Source organism: Heloderma suspectum, chromosome 6, assembly GCF_057233095.1.
Source record: "Heloderma suspectum isolate Gila_16-S chromosome 6, 16-S_ref, whole genome shotgun sequence".
NCBI classification, from domain to species: Eukaryota; Metazoa; Chordata; class Lepidosauria; order Squamata; family Helodermatidae; genus Heloderma; species Heloderma suspectum.
Window position 1 is genome coordinate 88,862,026 of NC_139463.1, and position 16,137 is coordinate 88,878,162.

A 16,137-nucleotide genomic window follows, 5' to 3' on the forward strand; every position below is an offset into this window, starting at 1 on the left:
TAAAGGTTTATTTTTGTATAAAGGCAACACAGATACCTCCCTGTGAAAGCATTGGCAGTAATTTCTGCCAACACCGTCTGATCCATGTCCACTTAAAATGCACAAGTAACTGCACAATCCCTCTGTACTGATGTGCATCGTTTGGGACCATCTGGTGTATTACAGAATAGAGATTTGTCACACCATGCTGGGGAAAAAGGACCAGTAGTGAGCTGAAATAGAACATAGATGTATTTTTATGAATGGACAGTTAACTGGACAATCCCCATATAATGATGTGCCTCGTTTGGGACTATCTGGGATAAAGAATGGAATGGGAAACGTTTTTGTTTTTCTTTAAATCTTTTTTGTATGATTTCTAGCATAGGTGTTGCTTCCATGTCTTATGAACATTATTGATCTAATATGACTTTTACTTAATGTTATCCTTCTGCATAGGCTGTCTGGGTTGGGAGTTGGAGGCACTGCACTGCAGTGGTTCTGATCCTACTTGGATGGCCGACTCCAGAGGTGGTGCTGGGTGATTACTGCTCTGTGCCTTGGCAATTATGCCATGGGGTTCCACAGGGCTCTATTTTAATCCCCCATGCTGTTTAACATCTACATGAAACCACTGGGAGAGGTTATCCGGAGGTGTGGGCTGAGGTGCCATCAATATGCGGATGACACCCAACTCCACCTCTCTTTCTCATCAAACCCATGTGAGTGGCTGTTCTGAATCAGAGCCTGAGCACTGTAATGGACTGGAAAGGGCCAATAAACTGAAACACAATCCAGCCAAGATGGAGGTACTGTTAGGAGGTGGTCTGTCTGCCCGGCTAGGTGATATTCAACCTGTTGCACTTCCCCTACAGGATCACGTTCGTAGTTTGGGGGTGCTCCTGGATCCAGAACTGTCACTTTAGGCACAGGTGAACTCAGTGGCATGGAGCACTTTTTATCAGCTTAGGCTGGTACACCAACAATGCCCTTATCTGGACAGAGATAGATAGCCTTGCTAAAGTTATTCTTGTTCTGATTTTTCGTCTGGATTACTGCAATGCATTATACATGGGCCTGCCTTTGAAAGTGGTCCGGAAACTTCAGCTGGTCCAAAATAGGGCAGCCAGACTTTTTACAAGGATTGGCCAATGAGCTCATATTATGCCAGTACTTTTCCAGCTGCACTGGCTGCCAGTCCATTTCCGGGCCCGATTCAAAGTAGGGATGTACAAAACCACTTATCTGTTCCATACCGGGCATCCATGGTGGGGGAGAGGCACTCCGTCCCTCCCCCCGAAATCCTACCTGGCTGGCTTCGCTCCATGGTGACTCCGCAGAGCCGCCAGCTGGGTGCATCTGCAGCCAGACATCCGGCTGCGGCAGGTCTGTGGATGCAAATGGAGGCCGGTGTACTGGCCGCCATTTGCGTCCTTTCTCTCAGCTGAGATAGGCTACATAAATATTTATGTACCCTATCACGGCAAAAGCGGGGACACAAACGGCGGCTGCTACAACATTTGCATCCCTGCTTTTGCCATGATAGGCTACGTAAATATTTATGTAGCCTATCATGGCTCAGAGGAGGGACAGAAATGCCATAGCAGCTGCCATTTGCATCCCTGCTCTGAGCCATATTACGTACTTCCGTAACCTATCATGCCTTGACAGGGACACAAATGGTGGCCGGTGTAGTGGCTGCCATTTGCGGCCGCTGCCACTGCGACTGCCAGAGCCACTGCTGGAGCTGCTTCTACCACCGGATCCACAGCCAGCTAGGCTCCGTTCTGGGGGGGTTCCGCGGGTGGTGGGGTGGGTTGCTCCATTCCACCATGGATTCTGGGGGGCCGAATTCACTGGAATTCAGCCTCATTGGAATCTGTGGTGGAACGGCCTCCCACCCCCCGCCCCTCCTGCGGATTTCCCCCTGTGACGAAGCTTACCTGAGGTGGATGTTCCAGTGGCGGCGGCAGCTGGTCTTTCAACCGGCTGCCGCAGCCGCCATTTGTGTCTGCTGTTTGCCATGATAGGCTACGTAACTATTTACGTAGCCTATCATGGCAAGCAAGACATAACAACAAAAAAATCAGCGTATGCAAATGGTGGCGGCTACGGCGGCCATCATTTGTGTTCCCTATTTTTCGCCATTTTATCCTACGTATATATTTACATAGGCTACTACAGCGAAAAAAAAAAGGGGAATGCAGATAGCGTAGTGGGCGCTATTTGCGTTCCTTTTTTTCGCCGTAATAGCTTACATAAATATTAATGTAGGATAAAACATTGAAAAATAGGGAACGCAAATGGCGGCCGCCGTAGCCGCCACCATTTGTGTACGTGTTTTTTTTTGGCCTGCCATGATATGCTACGTAAATACTTACATAGCCTATCATGGCAGCCTGGCTGGACACAGTATTTCCAAGTAGCACCAGAAAGAGTGAAGCGGCTGGACCAAAGCCGAAAGGACACTCAGCTGTGGATGTGTCTGGTGGTGAAAAGAAATTCCGATGCTGTAAAGAACAATATTGTGTAGGAAACTGGAATGTCAGATCAATGAATCAAGGTAAGCTGGAGGTGGTCAAACATGAGATGGCAAGATTGAACATCGACATCTTGGGAATCAGTGAACTACAATGGACAAGCATGGGTGAATTTAATTCAGGTGACCATTATATCTACTACCGTGGGCAAGAATCCCTTAGAAGAAATGGAGTAGCACTCATAGTCAATAAAAGGGTGGGAAAAGCAGTACTGGGGTACAATCTCAAAAATAATTGAATGATCTCAGTAGGAATCCAAGGCAAACCATTCAAGATCACAGTAATTCAAGTCTATGCCCCAACCACTGAGGCCGAAGAAGCTGAGGTTGATCGGTTCTATGAAGACCTACAACACCTTCTAGAACTAACACCAAAAAAAAAGATGTCCTCTTCATCATAGGGGATTGGAATGCTAAAGTAGGAAGTCAAGAAATCACTAGGATAACAGGCAAGCATGGACTTGGTGTACAAAATGAAGCAGGACAAAGGCTAATAGAGTTTTGCCAAGAGACCACGCTGAACATAGCAAACACTCTTTTCCAACAGTACAAGAGGCGACTCTACACATGGACATCACCAGATGGTCAATACTGAAATAAGATTGATTATGTACTTAGCAGCCAAAGATGGAGAAGCTCTATACAGTGAGTAAAAACAAGACCTGGAGCTGACTGTGGCTCATATCATGAACATTTTAGCTTAAACTGAAGAACATAGGGAAAACCACTAAACCATTATGGTATGACCTAAATCATATCCTTTATGAATATACAGTAGAGGTGAGGAATAGATTTAAGTAGGGATGTACGAAAGTCACTTACCTTTTTGAAAGGTGACATTCGTGGTGGGGGTGAGGCACTCCGTCCCTCCCCCCGAAATTCTGGCTGGGGGGGGAGGTGCTCCATCCCTCCTCCCCAAAATTCTGGCCGGCCGGCTCCGTTCCGCAGGGATTCTGCAGAGCCGCCGGCTGGCTCCACCAGCGGCAGGACATCCAGCCACTGGCTAGCAGGGACGCAAATGGCGATGGCTGTAGCCGCCGCCGTTTTCGTCCCTGCAGTCAGCTGTGATAGACTACGTAAATGTTTACGTAGCCTATCATGGCTGATTTAAAAGAAAAAAAACGCGCGTACGCAAATGGCGGCGCCCATGGGAGCTGCCATTTGCATTCCTTATTTTGGGATGTCTTAGTCTATGTAAACATTTACATAGACTAAGACGGCGAAAATAAGGGGAACGCAAATAGCGTAGCCTATCACATTTTTTTTTTCAACTGGAAATGGCGGCGGTGGCAGCCGGTCGGAAGACTGGCCGCCACCACCACTGCACCGCTGCCGAACCGCTGCGGCAGCTGCGGCAGCCGGCACAGCCGCTTAGGCCGCCGCAGCCACCGCCACCAGGAAGATCCGCCCAAGGTAAGTCCTGTCCCAGGGTGGGGGTGGGTGAGGGCTGGCATTCGGCCTCCCCGAGATTCGTGGCAAAATTTTCTGACATCCCTACATGTAAAGGATTAGACCTGATAGACAGAGTGCCTGAGGAACTATGGACAGAGGTCCATAACATTGTTCAGGTGGCAGCAACAAAATCCATCCCAAAGAAAAAGAAATGCAAGATAGCAAAGTGGCTGTCTGAGGAGGCTTTACAAGTAGCTGAGCAAAGAAGGGAAGCGAAAAGCAAGGGAGAAAGGGGAAGATATATCCAACTGAATGCAGAGTTCCAGAGAATAGCAAGGAGAGACAAGAAGGCCTTCTTAAATGAACAATGCAAAGAAATTGAGGAAAACAATAGAATGGGAAAGATTAAGAAGAGGTGGCAAGAATACACAGAAGAACTATACAGGAAAGATCTTAATGTCCCTGATAGGGATGTCAGAGAATTCCACAACGGATCTCGGTGAGGCCGAATGCACTGGCATTCGGCCACCCGAAATCTATCGTGGAATTGCCTTGCACCCCCCCGCCCCCCCGCGGATCCCCCCCAGGATGAGGCTTACCTGTGGCGGATGTTTCGGATGGCAGTGGCTCCAGCAGCGGCCTCGGCAGTGGTGGCGGCAGCTGGTCTTCCGACCAGCCACCGCCGCCGCCTTTTGCAGTCTGCCCCCCCCCCCCATAGACGTGATAGGCTACGTAAAGACTTCTGTAGCCTATCCCTTCTGGGTAAAAAAAACAAAAACAAAAAAACACGTACACAAATGGCGGTGGCTACAGCCACCAACATTTGCGCTCTTTATTTTTCGCCGTCTTAGTCAATGTAAATATTTACGTAGACTAAGATGAAGACAAGAATGGGGAACGCAAATAGCGCCCAGTACGCTATTTGCATTCCCCTTTCTTTTCTTCGTCTTAATCTACATTTTTGTTTTTTTTACCCAGAGCCCTCCGCGGCCGGAAATCCGGCTGCGGATGGCCCTGGCCTGGGCCTAGTTGGCTGCTCCGCGGAGCCACCGTGGAGCACAGCTGGCCGTCGAGGATTCCAGGGGGGAGGACTGGATCGCCTCCCCCCCATCGAGGATTCCGGGGGGGAGGGATGGAACGCCTCCCCCCCCATGGACAGAATCCGCAAAAAGTTAAGTGACTTTTGTACATCCCTAGTCCCTGATAGCCAGGATAGTGTGGTGAATGAACTTGAGCCGGGCATCCTCGAGAGTGAAGTCAAGTGGGCCTCAGGAAGCATTACTAACAACAAAGCTAGCGGAGATGACAGTATTCCAGCTGAGCTATTTAAAATCCTATGAGATGTAGGGATGTACGAAAGTCACTTACCTTTCGCGGATTATGATGATGGTGGAGGGGGCGTTCCGTCCCTTCCCACGGACTCCTCGACGGGGGGGAGGCGCTCCGTTCCTCCCCCCCGGAATCCTCCGTGGCTGGCTGTGCTCCGCGGAGCAGCTGGCCAGGCTCAGCCAGGCCAGAGCCTTCCGCAGCCAGATTTCCGGCTGCAGAGGGCTCTGGGAAAAAACAAAAGCAAAACCGCGTATGTAAATAGTGGCGGCTACGGCTGCTGCCATTTGCATTCCTTATTTTTGCCGTCTTAATTTGCGTAAATATTTACGTAGACTAAGACGGCGAAAATAAGAGGAATGCAAATAATGTAGCGGGCTGCAGTACTCAGGTCCACTGCCAACAAGGCGGATGATGTTGATTGTGCCGCTGCTGACAGAGATGTCTTTGGAAGGAAATAGAAAGATTTTATTCAGTTTTTACTTTCCAGGAGTAACTGTATTAGTAACTGTATTCTTCCATTATGTGTGTGTGTGTGTGTGTGTGTGGGGGAGATTCTCTCTCAATCCAGCTGTTTCCCTGGTATGTTTATTCCTTATTTTGTCCATTCCCTGAGCATGTGCAGAGTGTGCTTTTTATTCAAACAAAGAGAAGCTTGCTAATCTTTCCCTTCATGCTGCATTTGCACAATTGTGACTGCTTCAGAAAAAACTTTCCATTATACTGTCTCTTTTTCATGAGTTTCATAACAGAAGTATGGTTTAGTGGATAGAGACCAGCCCAAAGTCACCCAGTGAGATAAATAACAGGAGGTTTGATCATGAGCTGGATGTGGAAATACAAAGCTGAGCTAGGGGCAAGTGGGGTGCTGACATGTGTAGGAGTAAGTCCCATTGAACTCAATAAGACTTACTTCTGAGTAGACATGCACAGAGTTGGTTCTCCTCTCCATTTTAGCCTCACCATGTCACCAACAAGGCTGGATGTGGAAATATAAAGCTTAGCAGGGAGAATAATACCTCATGCAGGGCTCCAGGACTGGTTTTAAAAGGTTTTTTCTTTCTTTAAAACAGCATTGCTTTAAACAAAGAGTGCATCGCTCAGGCACACCTAGGACAGCCTTGTTTTGCGAAGCCCCTAGGAGGAAGAAATGTTTTGGATGAAAGTAATTACTGCACAAAAGTAATTACTGCAATCCTATACCCAAATGCCTGGGAGTCAGCCCAATTGATTTCACAGGACCTACTTCTGGGTAGACATGAACCACGTTGCACAGCACATAATGGAAGTCCCCAAACCAACCAACTAAAGAAGAGCAGCTTGATACAATATGGAAGACTATGGTTATGTGTAAAATTAGTCAGCAAGTGCAGCAAGCAAGGAACCCTGACTGTAAGATGGACATTATGGTGCCACAGTTTCCATTTATTTCCTGTGTGGAAGCCCGATACACCTTAGATCAACTTCCAACCAAGTTCAACTGTCTATAATTTTATGACTAATGCACACACAGAATAACAGACACACATGCACACAGAAACAGACATACACACACAGAGCATATAACGTTTGTTTTCATCCTTTCGTTATATAGTGACGTCGTATTTATGCTGTTTTTCTCTAGCTGTTCCACAAATATTCAGTGATAGAATAAGAATGATAATTAGTGAGATGCTTTATTTCTTTAGCTATCTAGTTATATTGTTATCCATGTTCTTGTTTTGGTTGCTTTTTTTTATTGTCTTCCAAAATAAAATAACATGACATGTTAGAATTATGCAATGGAAGGAACTGAATGAATTATTAGCAATGAACAAACTACATTAATGAAAACACAAGTGTGGCCTTTATACCACTTTTTAATTGATGCCTAATTGAAGGTTCTTAAGCCTTCTGTAGGTTAAGTAGCTCTTCCTGGTTATTATGGTATGAAAAACAGAAGGAGGTGAGTAGCCAGAGTAGATCTAGGGATGTCAGAGAATTTCGCCACGAATCTCGGGGAGGCTGAATGCCAGCGCATTCGGCCCCCCGAAATCAGTGGTAAAACGGTCTGCTGCCCTGCCCCTCCTGGGACGGGAGTTACCTTGGGCGAATCTCCCTGGCGGTGGCGGCGGCTCCAGCAGCGGTTCGGCGGTGGTTTGGCGGCGGCAGTAGTTTTCCGACCAGCGGTGCCATTTCCAAGTTAAAAGAAAAAGTGATAGGCTATGTAAAGATTTACGTAGCCTATCACGGCTAGATTTTTTAAAAAATACCGTGCTAGGCTAGGTAAATGTTTACGTAGCCTATAACGGCTGAGTTAAAAAACAAACAAATGCGCGTACGCAAATGGCGGCGCCCATGCTTTGTTTTTTAACTCAGCCGTGATAGGCTACATAAACATTTAAGTAGCCAATCACGGCTGACTGCAGGGACGCAAATGGTGGCGGCTACGGCCGCCGCCATTTGCAGACCCGGCCTGGATTCACGGCGGGAGGGATGGGATGCCTCCCCCCCGACCAGAATTTCGGGGGGAGGGACAGAGCGCCTCCCTCCCACCGCGAATCAAATTTCGTAAAAGGTAAGTGACTTTCGTACATCCCTAAGTAGATCACAAAGAAGAGAAAAGGATTCTCAGGAAGCATCAGTAAATCTATTGTAGGAAGCCAGTAGGTGACAATAGCTTAACACAGGAGAGATTTATTTGCTGCAGACCTTTTTCTAAAGACCTTTTTTCTTTACTACTGAAGACAGCCTGAAAATAAGAAAAAAAGCCCCAAATGCATTGTGCTTCCTATAACAAATTTATTTTTGCAATCTGAGAACCCATTTGCAAGCAGAGGTGAGTTAAAGAAGACGCAGACAACAAAGTTTGGGTTGAAAATTGGGCCACATTTATTGATAATATCTGCAAAGGGGTACCTAGGATGGGCATCTAACTGTGCCAGTGACTAGTAGGCACTTCTTGGGCAAAAACATACCCAGCCTGAGGGCTGGCATCGATCTCGCCACCCCTCCGGACTGCCCCTTCTGGGGGAGGTAGACCTTCCCTTGTCACCCCCTCCTGGTGCCGCACAACACCTGGGTGAGTGGGGAGGGTTGGTCTCCCAGGCAACCCTTATCCCCCCGCCGAGCCGCACAACCCATTCTGGGGGCCTCAGGCGCCTCTGCACTAGGGATGTACAAAACTCACCTTTTTGTGGAATCTTTTGCGGTGGGCGGGGAGGCGCTCCGTCCCTCCCCCCGGAATCCTTGACCTTGGGTGTGGTCATCTCACCCATATCCAGGGCAGTCGCCCAGGTCCTCTGCAAGCAAGGGGGATGATGTCATTTGTGGTGCTACTGACAGAGATGCCACAGGAGGGTGGACTGCCTCCTGCGGTGGTGAGCCACCTGAGCAAGCCTGCAAAGACGAGATGTAGGCCTCGGTGGTGTCCAGGCGTGCTGGATCTGGGGCTGCAGTACTCAGGTCCACTGCCAACAAGGCGGATGATGTTGATTGTGCCGCTGCTGACAGAGATGTCTTTGGAAGGAAATAGAAAGATTTTATTCAGTTTTTACTTTATATCCCGTCTTTTGTCCATCATGAAACTCAAAGTGGCAGCATGTGGTTCCTTCCCTCCAAGCACTGACCAGACCCAAACATGTTTAGCTTCAGCAAGGTGGCTGCCTCATGTGCCTACAGATTATGTCCTGGGCAGATGAGAGAAGAGACTGACCCTAATTCACCCATAAAGCCTTAAGGGTAAGTGAAGACCAGAACCTGGGACCCTTGGGTCCCAGCACAACACTCGAACCACAACAATACCGAGCTCATGCAGGTAAGCAGAAGCGCCGGCAAAGGCCAGCTGGCAGTGGAGGCCTAAGAGGCCTGCAACCCCAGAGTAGGGATGGCGGAGAATTTCTCCATGAATCTTCAGGAGGCCGAGTGCCACCGCATTCGGCCCCCCAAAAGTGTTGGGGAAATTCTCCGCCGGACCCACGCCCCCCCTGGGATGGGACTTACCGTGGCCGAATGTCCCTCCCAGCAGTGGGTCCTGGCGGCATTTCGGCAGCGTTTCGGCGAGGGCGGGGGCAGCGGCCGGTCTCCCGACCGGCTGCCGCCGCCGCCATTACAAAATAAAGTAAAAAACCCCCACACACCCGTGATAGGCTACGTGACGATTTACGTAGCCTATCACGGCTAGATTTCCAAAGTCAGCCATGATAGGCTATGTAAATCGTCACGTAGCCTATCACGGGTGACTTTGGGGGAAAAAAAAAGCAATTTGCGTTGCCCTTATTTTCGCCGTAGTCTACGTAAATCTTTACGTAGACTAGACGTGCCAAAATAAGGAATGCAAATGGTGGCACCCATGGAGTGCCGCCATTTGTGTACGCGCCTTTTTTTTCCCCCAACGTCACCCATGATAGGCTATGTGACGATTTACGTAGCCTATCACGGCTGACTTTGGAAATCTAGCCGTGATAGGCTACACAAATCGTTACGTAGCCTATCACGGGTGTGTGTTTTTGTTTTTGTTTTTACGCTTTTTTTCGTGGCCGGGGAGACAGGGCGCTCCTCCCCGGCCTGAATTTCTCTGGCGAGGGATGGGGCGCCTCCCCCCCCAGCCTGAATTTCGGCCGGGTGAGGCGGGGCACCTCCCCCCCTCGCCTGAACTTCGGGGGGAGAACCGAAGCGCCTCCCCCCCACCGCGAAGCAAGCTGCGGGACAAGGTAAGTCCCTTTCGTCCATCCCTAGCCCAGAGGGTGCTGGTCAGCAACAGTCCTCCCCACTTAAATCCCAAAACTTTGGGCCAATGGCCCTGAAAAAGAAGGCCCAGGTGGAAGAGGGTGGTGGGGTGGGCATGGCAAGCCCCTCGGAAGCAATGGAGCACAGCTGCCACCGCTGACGGGAGCCAGGAGGGCAGGTCACAGCATCCACCACAGTGTGAGGGCCAGTGGTGGTGGGAGGCAGGTGAGGGGTACGAGCAAGGCAAGGGGGTCGTGCACCCCCAAAGGGGGTGCCGCTGCCCAGGATTCTGAGAAGCGCCAATGGCAGGCAGGCAAGGGGGGGGCATGCAGTGCCGCAGTGAGCGCCACCGCCCAGGAGGTTGTAAAGTGCCACCGCCAGGCAGGCAAGGGGGGGGCGTGCACTGCAGAGGCAAGTGCCATCGCCCAGAAGGCTGTGCAGCACCGCTGCCACCAAGCAGGAAAGGGGGGCGTGCACTGAGGAAATGGGCACCACTGCTGTGGCCAAGCAGGTAAGAGGGGGTGTGCGCCACAGAGGTGAGTGCTGCCGCACAGGAAATGTGGGCAGGGCTGCCCACCAGGCGCAAGAGGCGAGGGCGCCTCAGAGGTATCCACCGAATCATGCAAGTGGAGGGGGTCGCGGACTGGCGTCCGTGGGGCGGAATTGGAGGGATGCACTGAACTCAGGACCCCAGATGGACACTTACAACATCCCTCACTATTGGCCAGCGAGGAAAAGAGTCAGATCATGGATTTCTTTTGCCTCAGCAGCCTGGCCTGGATGTCCTGCTGCAAAATTGCCCCATTGGTCCCATCTAAGTCCTACGTCCAATTCTGCCCTCTCAGTGCATATGGACCATGTGATACCCTTCCAGCAGTCCAGATCCCTGCCAGCTGTTCAGCACTCAGTTTCACCTGGAGGACGTCTGAGGCTGCTAGCTTCATATGTAATCTACCCTGTTGACATTTGGGCTGCACCTCACCCAGATTTCATTTCTGACTGGCTCATTATTGATCACTGGCCAACCTGCTGTAGGAAGAAACTCGCTTAGCTTGTCAGCCTAACAACATTGAGCACTCAGTGCAGTGGAAAATGTGATACTCCAAAATGCTAAGGACGTCAGAGAACTTACACAAGGCAGTGGAAAACATTATTTGTGTATCCAAGAAACACTAAAGTGGATTAAAATCATACACCAGGGAAATTTGAATCACACACTCAAAAGTCACACTCAAAAGTCAATAAATCAGATGAAGTCAAGCATTTAAAAAATCAGTGATGCAGCTTGATGCAGAGAACATGGTCTGTGTGTTTTGGTGGGTGCTTGAGTCAAATGAAATATACAACATGCAAGGGATCGACAGATCAATTGCATCATTGAGGGAGACAACTCTTGGACATGATTACTGATGAACTGAAGAATATTCACTAGGTTGTGTTTTGTCTTTTTTGCCACCATCTGATGAATTACATCTAGATATTTGGTACAAGAGCGAGGTTGGGTTTGTTTTTTTTAAATGCTATCATGAGAAAGCACTAGACTTCTATCAAAGCAACATTGAAAACATCTGGAATGAGGATTTAGACAGAGGAAATATGTCTCACTCCCCCTGTAGCCTGTGGGATAAAGGTGTAGCAGGTGTGTAGTCACCAGTCAAGTCCTTCCGCGGACAATTATGAGGGAGCAAACCAGAATGTTCTCAGTAGAACTTAATGATTAGTAAGAATGGAATATAATTCCATGTTTATCGATACTACAGGCCATGTTTCATTGAGAAGTAGGGGCAATAGTTTTTCCTTCATATGCAATGCAGACTAATGATTCATAAATCTTTGAAAAATAAGATTGATTCTCACATTCTTCCACTGTTTTTCTCCTTCATTTTGCTCTTCTTATTTGTTCTTTGATGTTTAGGTCAGGTCTCAATAGTATAAAGTAGCATTTGGGGAAAAAGATGCAAGCCAGTAAGCCGGCACTGGAAGTTAGGATAGAGAAGATCTCGACGGCCACCAGATATTTCCCTTTGGTACTCAGATAGGCTGGAACAAAGGAGAGCCAAACGCTGCAAAAGACCAACATGCTGAAAGTGATAAACTTGGCCTCGTTGAAACTTTCTGGCAACTTCCTGGCCAGAAAAGCTACTGTGAAGCTGACAATGGCCAGAAAGCCCATGTAGCCCAGGACAGTGTAGAACATGGTGACTGAGCCTTCATTGCACTCTGCTACAATTTCTCCATTCAGTGAATGCATGTCCGTATCTGGGAATGGAGGAGAAGTGCTTAGCCAACTCACACAAATGCCTGTTTGAATAGAGGAGCAGGACATGACTATCAAATTTGCCACCCTATTCCCTACCCATTTCCTCATTCTGGATCCTGGTTTGGTAGCCATGAATGCCAGAACCACAGTGGTGGTTTTTGCCAAAAGAGCAGAAAGAGCAACTGCAAAGATGATGCCAAAAGCTGTTTGCTGGAGAAGGCAGGTCATCCTCTTTGGCTGTCCGATGAACAGCAAGGAGCAGAGGAAGCAAAGGAGGAGGGAGATGAGGAGGATGTAGGTGAGGCTCCGGTTGTTGGCTTTGACTATGGGAGTGTCCTGGTTCTTCACAAAGTTTCCAAGTATGAAAGCTGTGATCACAGCAAAACCAACAGCAGAAAAAGACAACGAAATCCCCAAAGGTTCCTTATAGGAGAGATAGCTTATAACCTTGGGAATGCATTGATTCTGATCTATGTTTGAATAGCGATCTACTGAACATTCAGTGCAGGAATCCATATCTGAAAAGGAAAAAGCAGTGTGTGGTTTTATAAGAGAGAAAGACAGCTGATGCAATCTAGAAAGATCGTAGAGGTCTGCTTAAAGCAAAAGTGTAGGATGGTTAGGGATGTCAGAGAATTCCGCCATGGATCTCGGTGAGGCCAAATGCCAGTGCATTTGGCCCCCTGAAATCTGGGGCGAAACGAAGCCCCCTCTCCTCCCAAACTATGAAAGGCATGTGAAATGGAGCACTTACCTGCTGCCGTCCGCGCTGACTTGAGAATGGCGGCCGCCCTGCGGCCACCATTCACTTCTTCGTCATAGCCATGATAGGCTATGTAAGTATTTACGTAGCCTATCATGGCAAGCCAAAAAAAACCCCCAAACAGCGTACGCAAATGGCAGCGACTACAGCCGCCATTTGCGTTCCCTTTTTTTAGTGGTTTTAGCCTACGTAAATATTTATGTAGAGTATTACGGCAAAAAAAAGGGGAACGCAAATAGCGTAGTGGGCGCCATTTGCGTTCCTTTCCCCTCCGCCATTTCAGCCTATGTAAATATTTACGTAACCTATTACGGCGGAAAAAAAAAGGAATGCAAATCGCTCCCACTACGCTATTTGCGTTGCCCTTTTTTTCGCCGTAATAGCCTATGTAAATATTTACGTAGGCTAAAACAGCTAAAAATAGGGAACGCAAATAGCTGCCATAGCCGCTGCCATTTGCGTATGCTGTATTTTGTGTGTTTTTTGGCTTGCCATGATGGGCTACGTAAGTACTTACGTAGCCTATCACGGCAGCTTCGCTGGACATAAATGGCAGCCACTATGGCGGCCGCCATTTGCATCTGCAGCAGCCTGTCCATGGCCAGAACTCCAGCTGCGGACAGCCCTGGCTGGAGGCTCCATGGAGCTGCCGCAGAGCGGAGCCAGCCCAGGGAGAATTCCGGGGGGAGGGATGGAGCGCCTCCCCCCCACCGTGAATCCAAGCTTTGAAAAGATAAGTGACTTTCGTACATTGCTAAGCATGGCTCAAAGATTCTATCCCTATCAGACAACACTGCCCACATACATCTGTATTTCTCCATGCCTGGAAAACAAAACAAAACAAAACAAAGCAACAAAAAAAATAAAATGGAATATGTTTTGGATGTGAGAAGTTTCTGGTTCGGTATAGTATTATGGTAATGCATGCACTGTGAGCCAAGATGTCTACATCTCACCTAATCACAACAAGCTCACCTGAAATTCTTTCACTTTCTCCCTGTTTCCCTCTCTGAGAATTTCCAGAGGCACAGTCAGCCTCAGCCCACGCCGTGTCCCTGCAAGGCATAGGCAAGCAAAAACTGCCCACTCCCTGGAGGCTGACATCTTTGCAATTGCCCCTGTTGCCACTGCCAGTGAATGATCACATCCTTCTTCCTTACGAGTGTATTTTTGCAATTGCCATTTTATTTCTCAGAAAATGGCCACCGCAAAGCTTGACAAGGCTGCTGGGGTGAGTGCAAGCCATTTGCCGAGTGCGGGTAGGGGGCAAGCGGGAGCAGGGGCTCAGCAAGCAGGGCTCAGTGGTGCAGGCAGGAGCAGGTAGGGGTGTACAAAACCCCGCTTACCTGGCTGCCCCGGGTTCCGCTAGGCGGGAGGAAGGCACTTCGTCCCTCCCCCCGGAATCCTGGATGGCTGGCTGTGCTCCACAGGGATTCCACTGAGCTGCCAGCCGGCTCTGCCAGCAGCTGGACATCCAGCCACTGGCTAGCAGGGACGCAAATGGCAGCTGCCGTAGCCGCCGCTGTTTGCGTCCCTGTATTCAGCTACGATAGGCTATGTAAAGACTAATGTAGCCTATCACATCTGTGTTAAAAAAACCCACAAACATACACAAATGGCGGCGGCTATGGCTGCCACCATTTGCGTTCCTTATTTTCAACCATTGACCACGGCGAAAATAAGGGGGAATGCAAAGAGCGTAGTGGGTGCTATTTGCATTCCCCTTTATTTTCACTGTCTTAGTCTATGTAAATATTTACATAGACTAAGACAGCCAAAAATAAGGAATGCAAATAGTGGCGGCTGTAGCCGCCGCCATTTGCGTACACATTGTTTTTTAAAAAAAACCCAGACGTGATTGGCTACATAAGTCTTTTCGTAGCCTATCATGAATGGGAGGGGGAAACAGACTGCAAATGGTGGTGGTGGCAGCGGCAGCCATTCAGAAGACCAGCCGCCGCCGCTGCTGAAGCCGCCGCTGGAGCCGCTGCTGTCTGGAACATCCGCCCCAGGTAAGTCTCATCCCAGGGGGGATCCGCGAGGGGCGAGGGGGAAGGCCTTTCTGCCACGGAGTTTGGGGGGCCGAATGCACTGGCATTCACCCTCACCAAGATCCATGGTGGAATTCTCTGACATCCCTAGGAGCAGGTCCACCGGATTTCTGGACTGAATCATGTGCCCATGCCATCCCTACATAGCAACCCTGCTTATCTCACATCAGGTCTTCTGAGAGGGAGATCTAATCCAAATGGTTCCAGAGTTTACAGCTAAGTTCACTCTCATACTCCATCTTTTGTCTCACAAAAGGTCTTGTATTGTTTCCCATTTACTCCTAGCTTGTCCATCCTCTTGGTTGGAGTGGGTGAATAAGAACTTGTTGCTTTCCCAAACCATCTCTAAGCCCTCCTGGGATTTTTTTTCCTTTAAATTCCATTACAAAAGGTGTTCCAGGAAATGTACCAATGACTATTTAGGAAGACTTTTAGTCATTCTGTCCCCATTGACATGCTCCTTTCAAGTTCCACACCACATAGTATATGTCTCTCTGTCTGTCTGTCTGCCTGTCTGTCTGTCTGTCATCTTCCCATCAATAAGTGTATAAAACTTTCACAGACACAGATATTCAAGGATCAGTAACTTGTTCCTACTCCTTCCAAACCAAAGACCATGCTAAATGTCATTATTTCAGTTTTGTGTGATATTGCATGATATGTAGCATGCTTGATAAGTGTGAAGATCTATGACATTTACCCTTCCAATAAGAAATCTTCCCTTGAGGACATGGGGCACAATCATAACAGCAAAATGGCTCCCCCTCCTTCTTTTTCCTGATGTAACCAGGACGGCAGTAGTCATTACAGAGAGAAATGGGCAGCACCTAATCAGAAACATCGATGGAGAGTGGTTAGGACTGAGAAAAAGATGTTTTGAGAGTTGTGGTTTTACGTGTGGGTGTAAAGAAAGAAATGTGGTTTTCTCAGTGGGGAAGATTAATATTTGCAGAGTGTTTGAGGTAATAAAATCTCTAAGCAGATGACATAGAAAAGTATCCAAACACTGTCAAAATAGAGTGTTGATACTGATATAAACAAATAAAAAGAAACCATAAAGTGGAGAAGTGGTATGATAAGCAATTTTGAAACAGGGAAAGCTTGCATAGGCCAGGTATAC

At 48.5% G+C, this 16,137-nt stretch overlaps 1 protein-coding gene across 1 annotated transcript; it reads right to left on the minus strand.

Annotated features, from left to right (window-relative positions):
- Positions 1 to 11,822: 11,822 nt before the first annotated feature.
- LOC146341758 (vomeronasal type-2 receptor 26-like) lies at positions 11,823 to 15,781 on the minus strand. Its single transcript, XM_084807657.1, has 2 exons — positions 15,718 to 15,781; positions 11,823 to 12,721 (listed from the first exon to the last, which is right to left on the minus strand). The coding sequence occupies exon 2, from the start codon at positions 12,717 to 12,719 to the stop codon at positions 11,823 to 11,825; it is 897 nt and encodes a 298-aa protein (XP_084663783.1). The 5' UTR covers positions 12,720 to 12,721; positions 15,718 to 15,781.
- Positions 15,782 to 16,137: the final 356 nt, after the last annotated feature.

Excerpts from the sequence above, each read along its gene's own strand:
- LOC146341758 (XM_084807657.1), bottom strand. The coding sequence starts at position 12,719 with ATGGATTCCTGCACTGAATGTTCAGTAGATCGCTATTCAAACATAGAT.